Source organism: Mytilus californianus, unplaced genomic scaffold, assembly GCF_021869535.1.
Source record: "Mytilus californianus isolate M0D057914Y unplaced genomic scaffold, xbMytCali1.0.p SCAF_5, whole genome shotgun sequence".
NCBI lineage: Eukaryota > Metazoa > Mollusca > Bivalvia > Mytilida > Mytilidae > Mytilus > Mytilus californianus.
In genome coordinates this window covers 80,603,437-80,630,014 of record NW_026262701.1, presented here as the reverse complement: position 1 = coordinate 80,630,014, position 26,578 = coordinate 80,603,437, and the positions used below count along the sequence as shown (strand labels likewise).

The 26,578-nt window shown below is 33.0% G+C and overlaps 1 protein-coding gene across 5 annotated transcripts; it reads left to right on the top strand.

Annotated features, from left to right (window-relative positions):
* The first annotated feature begins 835 nt into the window (after positions 1-835).
* Positions 836-23,419, top strand: LOC127703143 (carbonic anhydrase 2-like). 5 transcript variants are annotated; one of them, XM_052207636.1, is made up of 8 exons: positions 836-939; positions 12,866-12,915; positions 16,858-17,052; positions 17,676-17,794; positions 18,344-18,436; positions 20,208-20,325; positions 20,776-20,885; positions 22,087-23,419. In XM_052207636.1, exons 2-8 carry the CDS (start codon positions 12,888-12,890, stop codon positions 22,192-22,194), a joined length of 771 nt encoding a protein of 256 aa, XP_052063596.1. In that variant the 5' UTR covers positions 836-939; positions 12,866-12,887; the 3' UTR covers positions 22,195-23,419. The 5 variants fall into 5 exon arrangements, with proteins under 5 accessions (XP_052063596.1, XP_052063595.1, XP_052063598.1 ...); XM_052207635.1 differs by lacking the exon at positions 836-939 and adding an exon at positions 2,730-3,117; XM_052207638.1 differs by lacking the exon at positions 836-939 and adding an exon at positions 3,309-3,369.
* The last annotated feature ends 3,159 nt before the right edge of the window (positions 23,420-26,578 follow it).

The following is a 26,578-nucleotide window of genomic DNA, read 5'->3' as shown; positions in this document are numbered from 1 at the left end:
ATGTTGAGAAAGGGCCACGCTCTTTGCACGTTGAGAACCCTTGCGACCACTCATTAAGGGTCCGTAAGTGTCCAGTTGCAAGGCCAAATTCCTTTCCCTTTACAATATACATAAATTTCCCGGACCTTTATCTCCGACTGTGTCTTTAAAAATAAATCATCCCTTCGTAAATTTTACGGACGCCATCACGAGTTGGTTGACCGTTATGGAATAACCGTTTCACAGATGATATCGGATATGTTCCTTATGTCGTAACTACAATACCCTTCCCTTTTCACGAATGTGACTTACCGAATTAGACTATTTACCGGATTTGTAATAACATAAGCAACACGACGGGTGCCACATGTGGAGCAGGATCTGCTTACCCTTCCGGAGCACCTGAGATCACCCCCAGTTTTTGGTGGGGTTCGTGTTGCTTAGTCTTTAGTTTTCTATGTTGTGCCATCTGTACTATTATTTGTGTGTTTGTCTTTTTATTTTTGGCCATGGCGTTGTCAGCTTGTTTTCGAATTATGAATTTGACTGTCCCTCTGGTATCTTTCGTCCCTCTTTTACAGGACCTACCTATTGTATTTATTGTAAATTTGTTATCGTCCTGAACATGCATGAAATATTTCCCACTGTACGTTAAGCAACCAATAATTACTCAATCGAATAATGATTAAGATATAGAAATTCCATTTTAACTTGAATACCAACATGCATAATACTATATTTTAAACGTAATGACTTCTGTTTGGTTATCATAAGATGTCCCAATAACCCTATTTTTGATCCATTATACAATAAATTTATCATTTATGTAGAACAAATGTAAATCTTGAATCACACAGGACATCTAAAGAACGCCTAGGAATACACGATCATCTAGTCAAATAAAAGTTAAATATACGTTACTTACCTTGATAAGTTTACGGATATTTTTCGCCACTGTAGGTATGTATATCTTTACATAATTTATCGATGTTTTATTTATATATTTTTTATCTGAAATGATTATTTTCACTTTTGTTAAAGCTGATTTAATGGCTAATGAACGTTACAGTAATGACATAATTTGTTTATTCTAATATCTTAATTACTGATTTATATAACTAGTCTAATCGTTTTTCACAAAGTCTAAAACATGCCTTGATAATTTTTATTCTGTAGTTACAATAACATTAAACGTTCCAAATTTTACTGCAGTCGACAATTAATATATTGTCGAAGTGATTGAAAATCAAAATCCTAATGCAAATGTTGATGAGCAGATATAACCAAAAAGGGCTAACAGTATAGCCAAACCCGGACAACCTTAATAATCATACAAAAATCCAAGAACACATCTGATGTTGAAATATACTTAGAATATTTTTTTTGGGGCGTCGGTATGAATTTACCTCATTCAGTCTGTACGTCTATCCACATAATAGGTATATGGTGTGTCCGTCGAGCTTCACTTACAATTTAAAAGGCAAGATATTTTTGTTTTATAGAACAGTTGGAATTTTCCCAAAAAGGGTACATTGTTTGTCTCTCATACTTCCTTTACGTTCTCTTGTCCTCGAATGTAGCCTACCGAATTAGACTTATCACCGGGTTTGTACTTACATGAGCAACACGACAGGTGCTACATGTTGAGCATGATCTGCTTACCCTCCCAGAGCACCTGAGATCATCCCCGGTTTTTGGCACGTGTTGCTCAGTCTCTTGTTTTCTATGTTGTGTTCTGTATACGGTTCTTTGTTTTTTGGTCGCTTTTCGTTTTTTGCCATTCCGTTGTCAGTTTGTTCTTGACTTATGAGTTTGACTGTCCCTTTGGTATCTATCGCCTCTCTTTTACAGTTTATATGGTAAACCCTTATTATTTAGTAGAACATGTGGACATTTGTATATAATAAAATTATGCATGTCGACAGGATTCTAATTTGTTTAACTTAATTTTTTTTTTAAATACCAGTTATGGAGAAATTACCAATATGAGGCACAGAAGTTGTCTGCCAAATTCCTCGTAAAGCTTACATACTTGTACCTTTTCATTGTGCCCAAAAAATTGTGCAAGTGCGAAAGATTTTGATTTTCCCAATTTTTCATAAAATGTTTTTGGACAATTTTAGGGAAATTCTCAAATGGTGTAGAGTTTTTTTTCCTGTCGAACACGCGTCTGTTTACACGATAAAACGTTTTTATTTTATAGAACATTATATTGAAGTACATTATTATATGCACTGAAAATGTGGACAGAATTCTGCTTTTCTTCAATTTTTATTAAAATTACCAATTCTTGTATTGTCATTTCGGGTTAATGTTTGGTCTGTGGAAGGTTCTTAGAGTTTAGCTGATATAACTTGTTATATTGTGTAGAACAGTTGCACAGAATGTTCATGTAGACAAACATGACAATTATTGTCTTTGTAATTTGCCAAATAAATGTACATGGTAATACTGAAAAAGTGAATGTTATAAAATTTTTGATTTTCACAAGATTGTAATTTATGTTTTCAGTCCTGTTTACATCTAATTTGTAAAGTAACAGTGATGACATGATAAGTGATCATTAGCCCATTAGACAGAGTTTTATATAGTTATTTGATATTTCTTCAATAATGATACGTGAAAAAATCCATTTGACAAAAAACGTTAAATTTGTTAAATTCTAAGGATGTCGTAGTCTTTTTATGAGCAGGTGTTCTTATTCTAATGTTGATTTCCGTTTTATGCGTTATTATTGGTATCTTCGACGTTTGTTAATTTTTTATATGTGGTTTCAAGCAGAATAGACACGAAATAAATTAGCATAACTATGGTCAACTTAATCGGAAAATCGCAATTTTAAACTCCCTTTATTTCTAATTCAACTTGAATCTTTCTACACAAACGAATATACCAGTTAAAAGGGGTTAACGTTTTGTTTGAAGAAAAGCCGAAGTGTGGGCGTAAATTACCGACAACGTCCGAGTACTAACAAACACTACTACAGACCTTTAAAAACCAATACACTGAACATTTGGCACATAGCCATACCAAACAGCTAGTTCAATCATACGATGTCTGGTGTGAAAAAGAGTTATTCTGGATTTTTTATTTCACCGGGGAAGCTCTAAGCTCTCAGTCAACAACTTTGAAGCTAAGGTAAGAATATTGGAAGCAATAAAAACTAAACTACATATTAAAAACCGAAAATTATAATGGTTCTTTGCACTGAGGTGTTGGACGCTTGATTTAAAGTGAATTTACAAAGTTCATGATTAAACCGATAATTTCATAAAAAAAGTTCATAATTGATAAAACTGATAAATCCATAAAAATTATCTAATTAATCAAGTGATCGTCAGGCATATGTATGTACTTTGATAAGTGCACGGACGTATATTTTAGCTGAAGGTATGTTTTTTTTTAAAGTAATAAAAATCATGATTTTATCTTTTAATTACTCTCTTCTTTTACAAATACAATTGCATGGGAGTTGAGAATATGCATTTTCGTAGAAATTTTTTCACAGCATTAGATATTATTAGATCGAAAATTGATAAAACCTGAAATTCTAATTTCAAGTGGCTCGAAATCAGGAACCAAGAAGTAATTTTTAATTTCAATAAAAGGCAATTTGGGTATAGGTCAAAACACACAAAAAACAGAAAATGAACGAGACCAAATTACAATCATGAGCAATAATAAGACAAGTATGTATATGTCAATTTAAGTTCAAATCAACTAAAGTCTAGTCAAAATCTATATCTCATTACTTAAACAATCATAAAGGTTTGTGACCTCATCTGTTAATTCGAACTGGTGATGTTAATAATTTTTGAAACATGATTGTACCACAAATTTGCAGATTTAACATTGTTGTGCTAAACAGGCGAATATATATGCATGTAAATTGTCTTGTTAGACCAGAAAAGCGCTAGGTCGATACCGATGCTGGGAGACTACTAGCTGGTCCCCCAGGGTATCATAAGCTAAACTCTTAACCTATTACGAAACACATGTTCCAACTCCCTCAGACAAAGTTTTCCTTGGATGTATTTGGTTGTTCTATTTAGGTCCCTTTTAGTCATATGGACCCTCATTAACTCAAGTTATATCCATGGCTTTCAAATCTTTTTGGTTGAGCGTTCCTGATAATAAATCCAGAAAAGTGCAACGGAGGAACCAAATTTATCTTGCCGACAAATCAGTCAATCCGTAAAGTATTCCAAACCTAAATGCAGCCGACGTGGAAAGGTGGCACTCGACTAACGATATCTACATTTTTTTAAGCCTAGTTGGCCGAGTGGTCTGGATCGCTGTACACAGTGCAGACACAGTACCATGATTTCACAGTTGCATGGGTTCAAATCTCGCCGAGAGAAGGAAATCATTTAACTACCAAAGATCTGATTTTGTGCTAAATATCAGACGGAGTTTAAGAATTTAAATATTACATTTCATATTTGCCATTAGAACGTATATTCAATGTGACATCACCAATTTAAATGCAGAAATAACGTTTAAGGTGGTACAAAACACTACAGGGAGATAACTCTGTAAAAATCAGCTGAACGTTTTAATCACATTCTATTGTTAAGGAAATATTAAGCTTCTTAATGATCAAAATCAGTGTTTGTCAAACTGCTATATATCCAATGAAATTTTTCCAATAAAGTGTTTGGTTCAAGTTTTTTGAAATTTTTATACTTTTGTCAAAGGGTCAAAGTAAATATTTTGTCATAAACTGTATGAAAATTAAACGAGCTAAAATAATTTTAGTCAAGGTGTTTGGTACCACCTTAAATTTAAAGTGTTTTATTTATTTATGCAATCTATTCCTATAAAGAAATAACTAAATAACTAAAACAGTAAGCCCCTCCTTGTCGATGCAAAAATAAAAATGCAACTTAAATTTCCGATGTTGCATTATCTAGGCGTTGGATCTTACATAATTAACATACATTGTTTAAAAGATATTTGAATGAATTGTCTTACGGTTTTATTGTCGTCGTGTTAAAATATTGTCAAAATTTAAAATTAAGCCTTGACATCGTTGAAGATCACCTTCCTTCAAAGTCATGTCAGTATTAGTTTGTTCAACTTGAGAGATATCAAAAGATCCAAAGGTATAGATAGATTTTTAAACGTCGATAGTTTTTGTTTAGTAGTAAATGAATCATCTCTGTATTGTCATTCAGGTTTAATAACTCATACAGTTAACGTAAGTAATTTTTTTTTTAAATAATTTTTGACTTTTTACACTTTGGTCAATAAAATACTTATTGGATATGAAAAGAGAACAGAATGTTATGGATCTCTGAAATTTAAAAAAATGTTTAATTCGTTTTGTTTCTTACAATACATGTACAGCCTTTCCGGTACAAATATGTAATAATTTGCATGATAAATTACTTTTTGGGGAAATAAAAATAAGCTCATATCATGGTATTAATATGATTATTGCTGTTGAAATTAAAATATCTGGACAGCCAAGATAGAATATTTCAGGTTTTTTTAATTTTACATATTGATATTCACTTGACTTTGGTGGGAAAAAGAAAAAGGTCGATAACTGATGATTTTTATCGCTTCAACAATTGAGATTATTTTAGTTCAAATAAATGAAGGAACGGAAAATGTAACAAATATCAATTTCAACTACTTATATTGATCAAGAAGTTACACCCATCATTGTCTATTTTACATATTGATATTCACTTGACTTTGGTGGGAAAAAGAAAAAGGTCGATAACTGATGATTTTAATCGCTTCACCACTTGAGAATATTTTAGTTCAAATAAATGAAGGAACGGAAAATGTAACAAATATCAATTTCAACTACTTATATTGATCAAGATGTTACATCCATCATTGTCTAGACAGGTTTTGAAAACTGTTGGCACTTGGTAGCATAAGATCTTTTAAAAGCATAAAATCTTTTAAATTAAAAGTTTTTATTAATGGATTTAAAGTCATATGAAACGAATTTCAAAACATTTAAAGTTCAGGAAATTATTGAACCAATGCATGCATATATACTAAACTATGTCCTCTGTGCACGTTTTTAACATTTATTACGAATCTATAACGTATTTTCAGTGATTGTTGATCGCAAGCTCATTAACTTTCGAGTAAGTTGCCGAAGTTTGCCGGCTCGTGACATTGATAAACAATCAACACAGAAGCATGTGGAGCATGTAAAAAATAAGTGAATTAAAAGAGCGATTTTATTTTTTTATATTTTTCTATGCGTTCCCATGTGTTTAATAAACTTTTCAATAACTGTTGTTAAACGATTTTGTGTATTTAACATGTTATTTAAGAATCAATTATTACTATATACCTTCCAGTGCACGTTTGTTTAAATTCTGTCATCACGGTTTTCCCTCGCACATGTGCTGTGCGGTGGTCGAAGTTCTAACGAGCGGATAAATATCGACGAATAAGAATACGGGAAGACAATAATTCAATAGCAGTACATTTCTGAAGATTTTGATATCCACAAGAAAGTCCATGTACAATTGCTTTATAATACAACTTAGCAATTCAAGTATATAAAACATATTCAACTTTTTTTTTAAATTTGAAGTTTCATATGACTTTACTTTTGACTTTTAAAAGGGACAAGTCAGAGCCACCATCTGTGGCGCAGGACGTTTGCATTTTTTGATAGGAAGTTTGTGTTTTGAATTTTTATGACATAATGCTTTTAAAAAGATTCTTTTCTACAAGGATAAGGACCGACAGGTTTAACCAGGAGGAGTAAAGTCATTTTGTTAAACATGTAATGAATTATTTATTGTTGTTTACTTTACGTCTAGTGGCAAATATTTCGTGCATGTTCAGGACACCAACAAGTAAATAATAAATACAATAGGTAGGTACTGTAGTAGCGGTCGACCGGGATGATGGGCGAGCAATTTGAAATGCTTCTTGGAAATAATAGGGTATATTGGATAAGGACAAACATTTTGAAGGCCACCCACAGACCATAAAAGAGTTAATGTAAGGATTCTGAACGCACAGAGAGCGTGACACTATATCAACGCGAGGATCCGGATTTAACGACCCCATTCTGACCGGACGTATCTGCATATTTATACATCCCACACAGTCAAACGGACGCCCCACTTTGTAAATGGTTTTACTGCTCTGCACCATTTGTGATTCGTTTACTGTATGATGTTTGCTCAACCCATAGTGTTGCTTTCAGGCGAAAAGCACAACTGTCCGGTCAACGTAAAACATTAAAAGCGTAGGTGTTCCATCATGTTTGGATCACAAATGTCGTTACAGATCAAAAAGGGCACACATCCATGATCTGATTATAAACCAAGCAAAGACACGTGATCAATAGCATAACGTCCATGTAGTTCTGAAATATGAACACAATCTAGTTTTACCTCCCACTTTTAAACTGCCTGCATACTAAAAAAGTATAAAGATAAAAAACGGTTATAAAGAAATGCATGACATATTTGACCAAAAAAATACGCCATCAATTGCTATAACTGAACCGATGCATTGTGACTTTCTCATTTAGTCATGACAAAGATAGAGATACAAATTCACTTTTGTTGTTGCTATTCCAATTGGCATACTGTATCATATTCGATTTGACTGTATTTAAAGAAGATTTGATTTAAAAGAAATGAAAAAGGAGTCATATATTGCGGATTTATATCCATTTTATATCATATACATCTAACAGGGTGTCGACTCTATATACTTAAACAAAATTTCTTAAACAAACTTACGATTCTAAACTCTTATTTACCACGTGAAGGCATTTAGGTAAGAAGATACTTTAGTTATGATCGTCCTGAACATGCACGAAATATTTGCCACTGGACGTTAAGCAACCAAGAATCAATCAATCTATAGTCCGTTTGAGTTTTATTGATTTAAATAAAAATCAGATTTTAGTTATGTTGTTTATTTTGCGGTTCATATTTATCTATTTGGAATAAAATTTGACGGTAAATGCACTTGTTTGCTTACGTTATTAAAAAGTCATCCATCATCATTTTAAATAAAAAGTTTTTATTAATGGATTTAAAGTCATATGAAACGATTTTCAAAACATTTAAAGTTCAGAAAATTATTGAACCAATGCATGCATATATACTAAACTATGTCCTCTATGCACGTTTTTAACATTTATTATGAATCTATAACGTATTTTCAGTGATTGTTGATCGAAGGCTCATTAACTTTCGAGTTAGTTGCCGAAGTTTGTCGGATCGTGACATTGATAAACAATCAACACAGAAGCATGTGGAGCATGTAAAAAATAAGTGAATTGAAAGAGCGATGTTAATTTTTAATATTTTTCTATGCGTTCCCATGTGTTTAATAAACTTTTCAATAACTGTTGTTAAACGATTTTGTGTATTTAATATGTTATTTAAGAATCAATTATTACTATTTACCTTCCAGTGCACGTTTGTTTAAATTCTGTCATCACGGTTTTCCCTCGCACATGTGCTGTGCGGTGGTCGAAGTTCTAACGAGCGGATAAATATCGACGAATAAGAATACGGGAAGACAATAATTCAATAGCAGTACATTTCTGAAGATTTTGATATTCACCAGAAAGTCCATCCATGTACACTTGCTTTATAATACAACTTAGCCCGATTCAAGTATATAAAACATATTCAATTTTTTTATAGAATTAAAAATGTTTCATATGACTTTACTTTTGACTTTTAAAAGGGACAAGTCAGAGCCACCATCTGTGGCGCAGGACGTTTGCATTATTTGATAGGAAATTTGTGTTTTGAATTTTTATGACATAATGCTTTTAAACAAGATTTTTTTCTACAGGGATAAGGACCGATAGGTTTAACCAGGAGGAGTAAAGTCATTTTGTTCAACATTTAATGAATTATTTATTGTTGTTTACTTTACGTCTAGTGGCAAATATTTCATGCATGTTCAGGACGCCAACAGGTTAATAATAAATACAATAAGTAGGCACTGTAGTAGCGGTCGACCGGGATGATGGGCGAGCAATTTGAAATGCTTCTTGAAAATAATAGGGTATATTGGATAAGGACAAACATTTTGAAGGCAACCCACAGACCCTAAGAGAGTTAATGTAAGGATTCTGAACGCACAGAGAGCGTGACGCTATCTCAACGCGAGGATCCGGATTTAACGACCCCATTCTGACCGGACGTGTCTGCATATTTATACATCCCACACAGTAAAACGGACGCCCCACTTTGTAAATGGTTTTACTGCTCTGCACCATTTGTGATTCGTTTACTGTATGATGTTTGCTCAACCCATAGTGTTGCTTTCAGGCGAAAAGCACAACTGTCCGGTCAACGTAAAACATTTAAAGCGTAGGTGTTCCATCATGTTTGGATCACAAATGTCGTTACAGGTAAAAAAAGGGCACACATCCATGATCTGATTATAAACCAAGCAAAGACACGTGATCAATAGCATAACGTCCATGTAGTTCTGAAATATGAACACAATCTAGTTTTACCTCCCACTTTTAAACTGTCCTGCATATAAAGATAAAAAACGGTTATAAAGAAATGCATGACATATTTGACCAAAAAAGATACGCCATCAATTGCTATAACTGAACCGATGCATTGTGACTTTCTCATTTAGTCATGACAAAGATAAAGATACAAATTATTTTTTGTTGTTACATTTCCAGTTGACATACTGTATCATATTCGATTCGACTGTATTTAAAGAAGATTTGATTTAAAAGAAATGAAAAAGTAGTCATATATTGCGTATTTATATCCATTGTATATCATATACATCTAACAGGGTGTCGAATCTATATACTTAACAAAAAATGTCTTAAACAAACTTACGATTCTAAACTCTTATTTACCACGTGAAGGCATTTAGGTAAGAAGACACTTTAGTCATGATCGTCCTGAACATGCACGAAATATTTGCTACTGGACGTTAAGCAACCAAGAATCAATCAATCTATAGTCCGTTTGAGTTTTATTGATTTAAATAAAAATCAGATTTTAGTTATGTTGTTCATTTTGCGGTTCATATTTATCTATTTGGAATAAAATTTGACGGTAAATGCACTTTTTTTGCTAACGTTATTAAAAAGTCATCCATCATCATTTTTTAACAAGGGTAATGCAAAGGTATTGGAGTGAATAATTAAATTGACCGTATAGCACCTAGCTAGTTGTTCTATTCACAATTATATACAACATACAATTTAAATTTCAACAGCGTTCATGATCAGCGGTCAAGCGTCTGCCGTTTGTATTTTAGTGAATGGTACTGTTAGTGTCAACTAAATGGCTGTTGTGTCTGGGAACACCTAACAAAACCCTTGCATGACCTTAACAAAAACGTTACCTTTGACGAGGTAGTTTGCAAGTAAACTGCCACAAATACTACTAAATTTTAAAATTTACAATTAAGATGTAACTAATATAATCAGCGTCGCACTTTTGATGGTGCGTGGGCTGTTTTGCTCGTGTATGTATTTAAATTTACCCCTGAGGGTGTTAGTCTGATGTGGTATATAATTATAATTTGAACAATGATTTGATGTTAAATGCAAGGTGATAGTTTTTTTCAATAATTATACCCTACTTGACGAAATTCGGGGGTATACAGGAATCACTGTCTAGTCTGTCCGTGTAAGTCGTACCCGGTTCAAAACATTAAATGCGTTAAAAGATTTTAATGATACTTGGTATTATTTGTTGGTCAACACCGTAGTGTGTCGCGATTAAGGTTGAAATGTCTGCCAGTCTGGAAGGTCCGTGCCGTAAACTTATTAAAATGTACGAAGTTGTACCTATGTAATTTGCTGTACAACTATGACTGCCTTGAATGATATTGGTGTGTGTTTCCAACCAAATTGCTAAATAGGCAATGTGTTTACTTTCGTAGCTTTGTACATGTATATAAATACATGTACATATATCATTTTGGGAGCTTGGCTCTCCAGTACGTCTAATTGGTACAGTTATCTTTCAGGATTTAACATTATTTTATAAGATATAGCCTCTTGTGGAGAGTTGTCTCATTGGCAATCATACCACATCTTTTTATTTTTATATATGATGGGTATCCAATTACATTTAATGACACCATGGCGCAGTCTACAAGAAGTTATATGAACTAAAAACCTTTTCACTGCGATATTTACTCTTTGCAAACAGTTCACGCTGTATTTGTTTTTATTTGAATTGTATAATGAAATGAAACGCGAACAATATAAACATTGCGAAGATTTAACTGTCCCTCGTAAGGCAAAAACCGCAAGCTGGATAATATTAAACCCATGACAACCAACGGAAGTTATATTCATATGACGGTTATCTTTGTATTTGCAAAAACAAACAAACAAAGAATGTACTATAAAAATCAAAACGTGTCCACTGTACCATAAATCGATTAATTTAGCATCCTTTTGTTTATTTTTATTTTTGGTTTCAGCGGTAGTTTTTATGATGGAAGTTTTGACATGTTGACATAATAATAAATCGTTATGTTATTTTTGACATGATTTTTTTACATACAAAAGCAGGTTAAGCAGAGTACTTGATTAAAGTACCTTAAGTATACTTGTGTAAATGACGTGAATGTAGTTGCATTGAAGGGGAAATTGATATTAAGGATTAAGTAGTTATTGAGGTAGATATAGAATTTATAGAATTTATTGTTGAAAGATTTGATTTTCCAAAATTTCCCAGAGTGTCAAACTGATCTAAATTCGAACATGGTACTTTTAAAAATACTATCTTTTTCAACATAAGCTTCTTTTAAGAAAAATCAATAAAATTAACATTGTGCTATAGTCATGTATTGTATTTCAAAGGAAGACTATAAGGTACTTATAGTGTGAAACATTTTCAATTCGATCTTTTAAAAACAAATAAAACTGTAAAGAGGTATTATCTGGCCTCCGAAATTTAAAGTATATATGTAAAAATAATCTATATGCACGTTCAGATTCAGGCGGGGCGCACCCCCCCCCCCCCCAAAAAAAAAAAACACACATTTTTTTTTTAATGTAATAAAGGTGAATTTATTCAGCCATTTTTGCGTCAAAATAAGAGTCTTATTCCTTATTCTCAGGATGCTCCCCTACATCCAGTCCTGGACCCGAGCATGATATACTTTAGAACACAAATGTCCGTTGTGATGTAATAATTATGTCGAAATTGGCTTATCCGTATTTTGTTCTAAAATGGTAATTCAGTTACACATAGTTTTTAACTATATTTGACATTTAATTTTAGTCAAGAAAAAAAGGGGATTTTCTCAAAATTGAATATAATTGTATATGGTAACCGGTAGGAATAATATCATTTTGTTTTAGGTCTTGTTGATATCTATATCCTTGATAGAAATCCGGACAGTTTGGCAGTTTTAGCAGATTTGCATACTATGGACGAAAAATAAGCACTAGAAAAATATGAAAGACACAGTTTAAACCTCTTATCTGACAGACTAATGTCTTGTGAACATCTAAGGAATGTTACGTGATAGATCCAAGACCTTTCTAATTTTCGAATTAAAGGGCCCAAAAAATGGCCTTATCATTCCTTCTCCTTTATCGATATAAGTAGTTACCTCTGATTAAGCGGTCATATTTTTTCTCCAAGCTTCTTCGGTTTTAACGGATTTCGTTTTGTTCAATCTTCAGCTGCTTTTTTACAAATTTTGTTTACTTTTTTTTTTACTTGTGCCATGCCCTTGTGTTTTATTTACCATCGCTTGTCATCTTCCTTTAAAATAATCAAATATCTAAAGAGAATTTGATAATGTGTTGCAGAAAATTATTTTAATATTATGTTTACTACATATATTTGCGGGATCACATATAATTATACATATGAATTTAAAAAGATAAGCATTTTCTAAATTATGTCATTTTATGTTTCAGGTTTTAAATCTTTTATAACAAAATGTCGTGGGGATACGGAAACGACAATGGTAAGTTTTTTCTAGTTCAAATGTCGTTTCATTCTTCAATTACAATCATACACAAAGTATGTGCAACATGAGTACACTTACAAATCAACTAAAACAAATCAGAGAAAAGATAGATAAATTTGGTGCGTCCGAATGAATTTCTGGATATTAATATATATATATTAATCAGTCTAGGTGGCCGAGCGGTCTAGAGCGCTGGACACAGTGCAGGCGGTGTTGTCTCGATATCCCAATAGCATGAGTTCGAATCCCGGCGAGGGAAGAACAAAAGTTTGCTTTCGCAAATTTGCAGATTTAACATTGTTGTGCTTATATTTATAAATACAATACTAAGCCAGTTCTGGAACAGGTTGTAAAAAGACAAAAACCAAAACTATCCTGATAATGAATTGATATGGGAAGATAATTAGTTCCATGGGATAGCTACTGTTCATTTGATTAAAGAAATATATGATTGTCAGGTACATTGTCATTCGGTCAAAAATTCTTCATGTGAAGAAAGGAGGTCAACATGTATAGGGACACAATTTTGCCTCCATATAAGCATAACTGCTCTGTCTGTAATTTCAGAGTCCTGTTAGTCGTAAAAAAGTCGATGGTCGCCAAAATAGATACATGGTGGTAAAAAACGCTAATTTTTTGTCAAAATTAATATCAGTAAGAACTAAGACCATGTAGATCTTTTGTGGTAGTTTATATAGCTAAACATTCTTAGCAACATGCAGCGTAACACTCTACTGCATGTTACACGATGATCTTTTGAAGTTGGAACGTATATTTACATTAAAATCTGAAGTTATTTTATTATTGAAATTGCTTCATTTGCTATTTTCAGCGAAAAAAACCGGAAGTGGCATTCTGTTGTCAAAATTTCTCATTTGAAATTTGACTTTTCTCATTTTTATCTTGACATTTCTCACTTCCATCTTCATAATTCTCATTTCAAACTCTGAACTGAGAAATGTCATTTTGGAAATAAGTATAATTTAAACAACAGAATGTCTACTACCCTTTTATGATATCGCGCATTAGTAAAAAATAGATAGCCAAAGTGTTACTTGTAACGTTATAGACGTTATAGACATTTTGAGCTCGTGCAATAAATCGAAAAGTTAAAAAAAAATTGATCACTAGATGGCTTTGAATAACTTTGATATGACCTTTATTATATTTTAAGAGTGTTACAAACTACTAAAGGTTGTATCATGAATATTCAATAAGGTTGTTCTAAGGTGAAAGTCGTAACCTCGGTTGAACATTTCCTATTCATTGTAATAAATTCTTAGAACTTTTTTTTAAATTGCTTGAAGCAAAAGAATGATAATTTCGCTTAACAGTAGAAGTTTGACATTTATAACTCGAGTTTCTTTTTTTTTAAGATCAAAAGTAACAAACCGTGTATGTTTTATCATGGAAGTAATATTAACTATTACTTCCATGGTTTTATAAACTAATACGTAACATGTGAAGCAAGAGACAATTTAGTATTCATTTGCTAAGATACCTTTCGTTTCTTACTGAAAATCAATTGTAAAAGGATATTTGTCGCAGATTCGTAGATGAGAAAGTGTTCTTATACGTGCAACAAATGTATTGGAAACTAAGGGCAAAATTGTGTCCCTGTTGACCACCTTTCGTCATATGAAGAATCTCAGATCGAATAAAAAATGTACAGGACAAAGAACAGTAGGTACCACATGGAGCTATTTTTCCTCATCATATCAATTAATTATCAATCCAAAAGACAAGGAAGGAATCTGACCGTGATGAATGGCGGAAACATATTGGATAGGGGAAAATTTGTTTTGCTGTCGCGACACTAGTCAAGTACGGACCAGTCAAAGAATATATATATATATATAAATGTTATTTAACGGGCATAAATCATTGGACTGTTATCAACGAAAGGCTCGGGATGGAAATTCCCATTCCGAACTGACGTGGCAGCGTAGTTATGCATCTCGGAGAGCATAACTGACGCCCTCTTTATCATAGGTTTTAAAGCTGGATGGGAAAAGTTCAGATGACCATATTTCAATACCTAGTACATTGTTGATTTACTGTAGTAATTGGTTTACATCCTTAAAACATGTAAACCCATGAACTTTTATGTAACAAACAATCAATCGGTTAGAAATCTCCAAATTTTCTAGTAAACCTCGGGGCTTTGAAAGGAACCTTCCAGTCGTACTTGGTTTCAACTGGTCTTGCAGTTTTCCACTAATTTCCCATGGACTTCCACAAACTTGCATCCATAACGGAATCACAATCAACACCTAAATACTAAATACAATATAAATACCATTCAAGGAACATTCCTGTTATAAATAGATATAAGAAGATATGGTATGAGTGCCAATGAGACAACTCTCAATCCAAGTCACAATTTGTAAAAGTAAACCATTATAGGTCAATGTACGGTCTTCAACACGGAGCCTTGGCTCACACCGAACAGTAAGTTATAAAGGGCCCCAAAAATAACTAGTGTAAAACCATTCAAACGGGAAAACCAACGGTCTAATCTATATAAAAAACGAGAAACACTTATGAACCACATCAGCAAACGACAACTACTGAACATCAGATTCCTGACTTAGGACAGGTGCAAACAAATGCAGCGGGTTTAAATGACTTTAATTGGTTCTGAAAACGATTTCTACATATTATGTTTAATAGTCTCTATTGTGGAAATTTTAGGGAAAAATCCTCTATGTGTCATGCAAGAAATCCTTGTTTTAATTGGCTGAGAGACTCATGTGCATATATATTGTCTTTTGGTTAATATTTCTCATTTCAATGCAAAGCAAATACGTAGCAGTAAAATATCTAAATATGAGTGAAACGTTCTCTCTCCCACATTTTGTTAATGTGTTAAAACAAATTCAAATGATAACTCTAATACTGTGGATTCGTCAAAGCAGCTGAATCACAAAGAGCACGATACATTCCAAACATGAGACAGAATTTATTTAAGCCAAATGGACGCACGCCTTATCAACACGGGTCTTTCCGTTTAACCTTTGGGATCGGAATAACAAATAATTACATTCTAGTATTTTATTCTTTCTCTTACTTCATTTGTATTCTGAATGTTAAATTAAAACATTTTATTATTTCAAAAATGAAATTCCACAAGTTTAATGTTCCATCAACTTACAAGACTACAAGGATATATTGAAAAGGAAAACTAATCATTAAAGCGTATACGCAATAATTATATTTATGTATTATACTTTTTTATTAGTATTGCTATCAAAACAACTCTATTAAAAACGAAAACAACATAACAAATGGTCATCACTCAACTTTATTTGTTTAAAAATCATCGTACAACGCGGGAAAAATCCTTGGCTTCTGACAAGTATTTGAGTTATAAAGTAAAGCGATAAGACACAAAAGCAAACACCTTGAAATACTTGGGACATTTAATCTGCACGGCCTGGAATAAGAACACTACACTAAAACAATTGGGTTAAATCAAGGAAGAGTAAAGATATAAAAGATTAGGTAAACAGATCTATTTTAAAATAGATAAAGATATAAACAAATCTTTGTGTTATTGCTGCTAGATATATCAACTTATTTATAAACAACTAATGAAATACATTTAATGCATGCTATTTATCTTTACAAATTAAAAAGCGTGCACATTTTCGGTGCCTGGACAACTACATATATATTTGGCACAATAGATAACATAAAAATGAGAAAGTCATAAGTTTAGGATGGAACAATAAATAGATTATTCTATGTCTGTTTTTACTTTCTGAACCCGCTTTTAGACGAGATTTTAAAAATACGATTTTTATGGACAAGCCGCAAAAATTATAATATTTTACTTCACAGATTGTTCTTTGCTAAACGTTGCTTAAAGTGTTCATTTTACAACGTTTGAAGTTAAATGGCAAGATAAATTAACGATGCAAACACATTTTTTATTAGGACCATGTACTTGGTGTAAGCAGTTCCCTATTGCCAACGGGAAAAGACAATCGCCAATCGACATTGTTCCAGACAAGATAACCTTTGATCAACAATTAGCAAATTCTCCATTGGTTGTCAAATATGAAAAAGAACAAAAAGCTGAAGCAATGAACACAGGAAAATCAGTAAAAGTACAAGCAACCAAATCATCAGGTACTTAGATTAGAATATAAATAGTTACTGGAACTGTACAGTGTTAATCATTTTCATTGAGTTATAGAATATACACACTTGCGATCCCAAAATGATATGGACAACATGCATGTAAATATTAAACTTAATAGCAAAAAGTCCAGTTCCGGGAAAAGGGAGGGTAGATTAGTACATAACTTCATTATTTCTTTAGCATATATCAAATATTTAATTTTTTGTCAGATTGTGGCAATGAATTGCAAAAAAAAAGGACTAAAATGAAGAACTATATATATATATATCTATAAAAGACAAGCTGCAAAATGTAACAATTTATCACAGCTAGCAGCCTATTTGCTGTAGGATGTCAGAACTCAAAACCTAATTTGATATATTTCATCTAAAAAATTAAAGCCTGTCGTATATACTATTTCTTAAAAGTTCAGCTCATATTTTAGCACGCCTCCTCATAGGAATAACCCCTCCCCTGGAACTCCACGTTTTTGTAATGATATATCAAGCCAGTTGTAGATAACTTGCACTTTTTCACAACCTTTTGATTTTCCTTTTACAAATTTAACTTAATAATTGTATTTTAATTGCATGAATTTTAAAAACACTGAAAAGCGTTTTTGATATTTCAGAAATTAAAGGAGGCCCTTTAACAGGGACATACAGGTTAGAACAGTTTCATTTTCATTGGGGAGCAGATGACAACAAAGGTTCTGAACACACAATCAATGGCAAGATGTACGCTGCAGAGGTAAATTATCAGTTAAATAGGAAATAAGGAGCCATAAGCATATTTAAAATGAATATTTTAAAGTTGCAAGTGACATAGATTGAAAGTTCTACGGAAAACAAATAATATGTCTGCGTTGTTTTATGTTTTCATTGGAAATAGTAAAGTTCAGGTAAACAGACATGAGTGTTTAATTTATATGCATGCGTTACCTTATAAGTCATATGAAGAAAAATACTAAATAAAAGTTGATAATTGTTTGTCACAGTGCAATTGACTAGTATGTATACAACAGCACCTGTAAACTACTTTTAAGTGTCGAATTGAAGATATAACAAACGTTTATATGGTTTTTTTTTCAAATTTCCTATTTAAAAAAAAAGAAATTTTATTATCGTCTGATATGCTCGGTAAAGTTTTTACTTGTTTTATAAGCGCATATAATTGTTTATTAGACATTTTCAAATTAAGACTGAAGACCTACTTCAGTTTTGACAATGAAATATATTAATGAATGTTGTAATTAAATTAAAATATTGCATAGAACCATGAAAGTATTTTTTATTTCAGCTGCATTTAGTACATTACAATACCAAATATCCCAATTTTGGAGCGGCTGTAGATAAACCAGATGGCCTTGCAGTGTTTGGATTTTTTATCAAGGTATGTAGTGGAGAGTGGAGCTATATCCGCTTGCCTCTATTTCTATTGTGTTTTCATACTACTATATTCAATATATGAGGTAAAGTTTTTCTAACAGAGGTAGAAGACACCTAAATGAGAATAAACAATCGAAGGTCGAAGAAAACGACAATACCATGGCAAAAAAAACCGAAAAACGGTCAAAAGACAAACAACAGTCTTAAACTCTACATAGAAAACTAAGACAACAAGTGGCCAACCAGAAACCGGGCATGATTTCAGGTGCTCTGGAAAGGTAAGCATATCATGATCCATATGTGGCACCTGACGTGATGCTCGTTTCATATACTCAACTCTAATGACTTTTTTTCATTAGGACTACATACTCTAATTAATAAATTACAGTGAAGACTTACTGAGTGTGCGTATACACAGTAAAATAAGCTTACGTCTCTATTTGAAATAATCCTGCATCTAAATGCGCATATATAAATATTTCGTCTTGGATTCAGCCAAAAATTGTACGAACTGCATTTTTGTGTATACATTTTTCGAAGATTTGATATACATCCGTATAAAACAACAATTTACTCTCGTATAAATAGAATTCCACAAGTTATATGTATTTTCATCACAGTTTATATGAACGTCATTTACAATCATTTTTGAATGGATTAATTGTTGTTTGCTTAGTGTCCAGGGGCAAGTATTCAAGACGAAAACTAATCAAATAAACACATAAAAAGGGGGTAAAGCACATTATGTTTGTACCGGGATGAATGGCGAGACATTCAGACTTTTGATGAAAAAGGAGTATATTTTTTATGTTCAATAAGTGCAGACATTTTGCCTAGCAACAGGCCGCCTATGGACCTCTCAAGAGTTGTCGAGAGTTGTTTAACATGAAGAGGGTATGACCCACTCTATTTGAGGTATCGGGATTTAACGTCCTCATTCCGATCAGAAGTGGCTGTGAATTTAAACAGAGCATGTTGTTTTTTTACCGAACACAAAACCTAGATAATAAAATATATGTAAAAAAAAATAAAATGTTTAAATCAATAAATATTTTGGATTATAAATATCGTGCATCAGTATGAGCAGTCTGGTGTAAAATGGCATCGCTAGCTATGCTAATTTTCAAAAATCTTGATTGTTATACAAACACCGAACATCGTTTTCAGAAAAGTTAAAGTTACAAGTCAATAATCTTGAACTTCATACAAATTAATTGAAAACAAAAGATGGAAAGTTTTCTAAAACTCTAAACTTTCCATCTAATTTTTGAAGAGTCATATGCTCTATTATATGCAGTTTTGTCACTTTATCCCGGTCTATCTTCAAAACCTACCTTCAGGTATTTCTGTATTGCTGAATAATTTCTCTTTTTAAATATGAATATTAATTATTTGTTACTTGTCTTACGCAAACAACAATCAATTCAATTAAGGCTGTTTTACGTAATAAGTATCTCAGAGTTCTCGCTGGCCCACGAAAATATACGTTTTATACAGATTTTAGTAAGCGCTTTATGTATTTTTAGACAGAAATTTACACAAGCCAAAAAAAAAAAGCGAGAGTCATATCTGTTCAGCTATATCTAAATAACTTGCAACAACAGGTTTACTGCAGTAGTATTATCTAAACTGGAAAATAAGTATGAAGCAGTAAATCATGCTAATACTGGCTACAGAGTGGACATTATCCTCGAAGAACAAATCCTAATAAATTAGAACAAATGTTGATACTCTGTGCCAACAAATTCCAATAAAAATGCATTTCCAATTTTCAGCCTGGGGCTAAGCATCTCGGTATGAAAGAATTGACAGATACCACCTTGTGTAGTATTACAGCGGAGGGGAAAACATGTAATATGGCTTGTGATTTAGACATGGTCAGTCTTCTCAACTGTAAGTTTCTTTCAACATGATAGAACTGTAAATAGGCTAATAAAATTATATGAAAAAAGGACACATAGTCAACCCTGCTATAACGGTCACCACTTGTCTTGTTATGTCGCCTTCTTTTGTCCCGTAGTAGAAATACAAGTATCTATGCATTTTAACCTCATTTCAAAGGTCACCTTGCCTTGTGCTTCAGTTTTCTCTGGTTCTAAAGGTGATCTCTACATACAGTTGTGACTGTATCTCATAATCTGGAATTACAATGGCATCTCTCATTATGGACCATTATGTTGGTTTTAAATTCAATTGCTTCTGTAAATCCATTTATAACGATAAAAACAAAAAGATGGTTTCTCTCATTGTTTCCCTATAATGCTTAAGTCATATTGATATCGGGTCTGAACTATTGCTATATATACGATATTAATGATATACATGTATAATGGTTTTCAACAGCTGATCTGACAAAATATTGGACCTACCTGGGTTCTTTGACAACGCCACCATTATATGAAAGCGTGACATGGATTGTCTTTCAAGATCCAATTGAAATGTCCAATGAACAAGTAAGTATTTAATTTTAAAAAATGAATCAGGTGACTGAATATCAATTTGTTGATTTATGCAGAAAAAACTGTCGAACAATATATATACGTTTACGACTGGTAAAAAGTATCAATGCGCTTCGCATTTTGAAAATTGCTTGAAGAAGTCAAATTGGAATCAGAAATGTATAAAATTTCCTGGAAATACACCAGTTGTGAAGCTTTATGAGAAAGCAAAAATAGGAATATAGCGATATTATAATTTCCTATTTTTTTCAAAAGAATAACAAAATCTATCACAGCAATGAACTTATATAATTAGCTACATGTACTGTCATCGCCTAAGGCTCACATGACGCGACAAAAGTTCTGTTCTCAAATCTTTAAGCTGAACGATGAGCTGTTGGTCGGGTTGATTCATTCTGGTGTGTACCAGTCATATTGGCTTTTATGTAAAATTATGAATTGCTAAAGACAAACAATTTATACAACAGATTTGCCATCATCGGGAAAGCCAAGAATGTATATAAACGACTTAGAGCATGCACAATGATGACGTAATGGACATATAAAGACAGTCTAGTGTTAACTTCGGGCAATTTTTGAAGCACGCGATTTTAATCACTTTATAAATCAGTTTATTTTTTGTAGTTGTTATTAATTGTATGTGTCACGAGTATCTTGTTTACTTTTATGATAATAAATATAAATAAGAAGATGTGGTATAAGTGCCAATGAGACAACTATCCATCCAAGTCACAATGTGTAAAAAGTAAACAATTATAGGTCAAAGTACGGCATTCAACACGGAGCCTTGGCTCACACCGAACAGCAAGCTATAAAGGGCCTCAAAAAGACTAGTGTAAAACAAATCAAACAGGAAAACCAAAGGTCTAATCTATATAAAAACGAGAAACACTTATGAACCACACCAACAAACGACAACCACTGAACAACAGGCTTCTGACTTAAGACAGATGCATAAAAATGCAGCGGGTTTAAACGTTTTAACAGGCGCCAACCTTTATCCTAACCTGAAACAGTGGTTTAACATTAAAACATAAAAAGACACACAATAAAATATCAATTGAAATTAATTAACTCGATCAAAAAGACAATACACAAAAACAAGTAAATATACACTGAACGAATAAGTTTGATCTATGACACAATATAAATAAAAAAGAATTTCATATGATAACAACTGTTTTTGTATTTGTAGTTACAGGCACTACGTAGCCTGAAATGTGGACGTAACTCTATAGTAGACAACTATAGGCCACCTGTTCCACTTGGCGACAGAACAGTCCGAGCATCATTTAAAAATTAGTAATAATAAACTTTAGATCCATAATCGGGAATCTCATCCTATGTACTTGTGTAATATATGGTTCCCGGTGTCTCCGATATTTTACAACATGCAATATTTAATGTTTTTAAAATTGGTGTTCAATTGCAGCGACATTGTACAATTCTTTTAATAAGTCATTTTATCAATTCTGCATTGGGTTCTAAAGATGTATTTCGATACGAGTCACTTCACTTTTAAGTAATACTCATGCAATCAAGATAGTCATTTTTTCTATGCTAATTTACATCCTTGTTCTCTGGTGTCTAATATTCAAGCATAACAAATCTACGTATGTTTTATATAGCTACCTTTTAACCTCATCATTGTTTGACGATTTTGCACTATACCAGAAAATATTGCAGCAAATTTTGAGGTTATATTGGAATAATACAGGTTTCTGGAATAGCGATACTATTCAAGTTTCATTATGTTTGATACTAAACAAAGGAAAATTTCTATTACAAAAATGATAAAATTAACAAGGGCACCTATATTACACGTTCTAGTAACAAAGAGATTTACCATATCCCAATACCCGAAAAAAAGTTTTAAACGAATACAGTAGGCATTACAAATATGTTAGGACTCTTAGAATAATTATAATTATACCTCGGCACATCTGAGAGGTTTACTTTATATAACCACGATTATTGTAAGAAGATAGATAACTCTACTGTTTTATTATTCCACCTGATAAGGAGAGTAACATGACATATTGTATTGTACTGAAAGTGTGTAAATAAGTGCTATTTTATTAAGTCTTGAAATGGTAATAAGTACTAAAAATTTTGAATTTTATTATGCCATGTAGCGTGCTATTTTATATAGTCTTGAAAACATAAGTGCTATATATTTTTATTTTGTTATGAAAAAGTGTTATTTTATAAAGTATTGAAATCATAAGTGCTAAATAATTTGAATTTTATTATGAAAAAGTGCTATGTAACGTGTTACAGTCTTATGTTTTACATTTTATTATTTACATATGTTATTATTCAGAGACAATTAAGAAACCCAAGTATTTAAGTGCTATTACAATGATTATAAATTGTGTATTGTCACTTTGTTTTTCAGTTGTTATACAATAATATTACCATACAAATGTTTGTGCATTTTACATATTTTGTCGAGAAATTCTTTGTTATGAATATTTATGATGTGAAATTATTCAAAATTGTATTTATAATAAAAGACATTTGGAGCATTTTTGAGTTATTTAATACACTAAGCCTGGTTTAAATCTCTGAACTAGTCAGTCCTTGGGACCTGTGTGCTGACCATTGAACAACATGTGTTATTTGTTGAATGGTTGGTGTTTTCTATACGCATCCTAGCTTAGCACAAAAGACTATATTTTCGGCAATTCAATAAGTAAGATATTTTCGTGTAGTGGTTTATATAAAAATAAGGAGTTGTGGTATGATTGCCAATGAGACAACTATCCACCAAAGTTCAAATGAAGTGGATGTAAGCAATTATAGGCAACCGTACGGCATTCAACAATGAGAAAAACCCATACCGTAAAGTCGGCTATAAAAGGCCCCGACATGAAAAGTATGAAGCAATTTGATTGGGAAAACTAACTGCCTCATTTATAACAAAACAATTTACGAAAAACAAATATGACAGACATGAACCAACGACAACTATATGTCATTATATGTGTAGATAAATCCTACTCGCTGATCTAGCTAAATAAAATGACCATTTATTGAAATTTAGAAATTTTTGGTTATATAAGAAAGGGTAAACAGGTGAGTGTCTAGACATCTACTTATATACTCCCGTTCCTGCAATAAAACCCTTTTAAGTGGGGCGTCCGTTTGGATCTGTAACGTGTAACGCCCTCTGCATGTTTAAGTACCCATATTACCTGAGGGTCTGTAGGTTGTCTGTTTCAAGGCAAATTTCTGTCCCTATCCAATTACAACATGTCCTCATTTTCCAGTGGCAGTCCTTCCCGTCCTTCATCCCAGTCGACCCTTATCTTGTAGAATCTACCTATTGTATTAATGTTCCCGTCCTTCATCCCAGTCGACCCTTATCTTGTAGAATCTACCTATTGTATTAATGTTCCCGTCCTTCATCCCAGTCGACCCTTATCTTGTAGAATCTACCTATTGTATTAATGTTCCCGTCCTTCATCCCAGTCGACCCTTATCTTGTAGAATCTACCTATTGTATTAATGTTCTCGTCCTTCATCCCAGTCGACCCTTATCTTGTAGAATCTACCTATTGTATTAATGTTCCCGTCCTTCATCCCAGTCGACCCTTATCTTGTAGAATCTACCTATTGTATTAATGTTCCCGTCCTTCATCCCAGTCGACCCTCATCTTGTAGAACCTACCTATTGTATTAATGTTCCCGTCCTTCATCCCAGTCGACCCTCATCTTGTAGAACCTACCTATTGTATTAATGTTCCCGTCCTTCATCCCAGTCGACCCTTATCTTGTAGAACCTACCTATTGTATTAATGTTCCCGTCCTTCATCCCAGTCGACCCTTATCTTGTAGAATCTACCTATTGTATTAATGTTCCCGTCCTTCATCCCAGTCGACCCTCATCTTGTAGAACCTACCTATTGTATTAATGTTCCCGTCCTTCATCCCAGTCGACCCTCATCTTGTAGAACCTACCTATTGTATTAATGTTCCCGTCCTTCATCCCAGTCGACCCTTATCTTGTAGAACCTACCTATTGTATTAATGTTCCCGTCCTTCATCCCAGTCGACCCTTATCTTGTAGAATCTACCTATTGTATTAATGTTCCCGTCCTTCATCCCAGTCGACCCTAATCTTGTAGAATCTACCTATTGTATTAATGTTCCCGTCCTTCATCCCAGTCGACCCTTATCTTGTAGAATCTACCTATTGTATTAATGTTCCCGTCCTTCATCCCAGTCGGCCCTTATCTTGTAGAATCTACCTATTGTATTAATGTTCCCGTCCTTCATCCCAGTCGACCCTTATCTTGTAGAATCTACCTATTGTATTAATGTTCCCGTCCTTCATCCCAGTCGACCCTTATCTTGTAGAATCTACCTATTGTATTAATGTTCCCGTCCTTCGTCCCAGTCGACCCTTATCTTGTAGAATCTACCTATTGTATTAATGTTCCCGTCCTTCATCCCAGTCGACCCTTATCTTGTAGAATCTACCTATTGTATTAATGTTCCCGTCCTTCATCCCAGTCGACCCTCATCTTGTAGAATCTACCTATTGTATTAATGTTCCCGTCCTTCATCCCAGTCGACCCTTATCTTGTAGAATCTACCTATTGTATTAATGTTCCCGTCCTTCATCCCAGTCGACCCTTATCTTTGTAGAACCTACCTATTGTATTAATGTTCTCGTCCTGAACATGCATGAAAAAATTGCCAATTGATGCAAAGCAAACAACAATTAATTAATATACTTGTATAATGTCAGAGACGCTAACAAACATACGAGTGAAAGACAATCTAAATCACATGAAATCCAAAGGAATGAAATCAAAAACATGGAAATGCATACGCATAATGTTAATTGCAGATTATTGATTGTTTTTTGGTTTAATGTATTCCCTACTTTTATAAACTTGGGACGATTGGGAGCTTGGCATATTGTATAGATGCCTGGGTATAGTTGAATATAAATAAGATGTGGTATGAGTGCCAATGAGACAACTCTCCATCCAAGTCATAATGTATAAAAAGTAAACAATTATAGGTCAAAATACAGCCTTCAACACGGAGCCTTGGCTCACACCGAACAGCAAGCTATAAAGGGCCCCAAAATGACTAGTGTAAAAGAATTCAAACAGGGAAACCAACGGTCTAATCTATGTAAAAAACGAGAAACGAGAAGACTGTATGTTACCCTCTAGATGTATATTGGTTATTATTGTCGTTGGGTTGCTGTCTTATTAACGTATGACCCACATTTTCTTTTACTTATATGGATAATTTTATTTTATTAGTCCAGCCATCATCCGTCACACGATTTCAAAGAACTGTCCTGTAGCGGAAATTCTTGCCCTGGAACAATTCCGATAAGAACATTAGACTTATTAAATCTACCTCCATATGATGTGAATACGCATGCATACATCTTTTAAATGTTCCTACTGCTTGATAGCAAAGTCCGGGTAGCTCATAACTTACTACAGCTCTATGTATGCACATGTAACCGCAGAGATATATTTATGCTAGTACAATTACGTATTTGGAATAACAGACCTTATAGCATCTGTCTTAAGTCAGGAATCTGATGTTCAGTAGTTGTCGTTTGTTGATGTGGTTCATAAGTGTTTCTCGTTTCTCGTTTTTTACATAGATTAGACCGTTGGTTTTCTCGTTTGAATGGTTTTACACTAGTAATT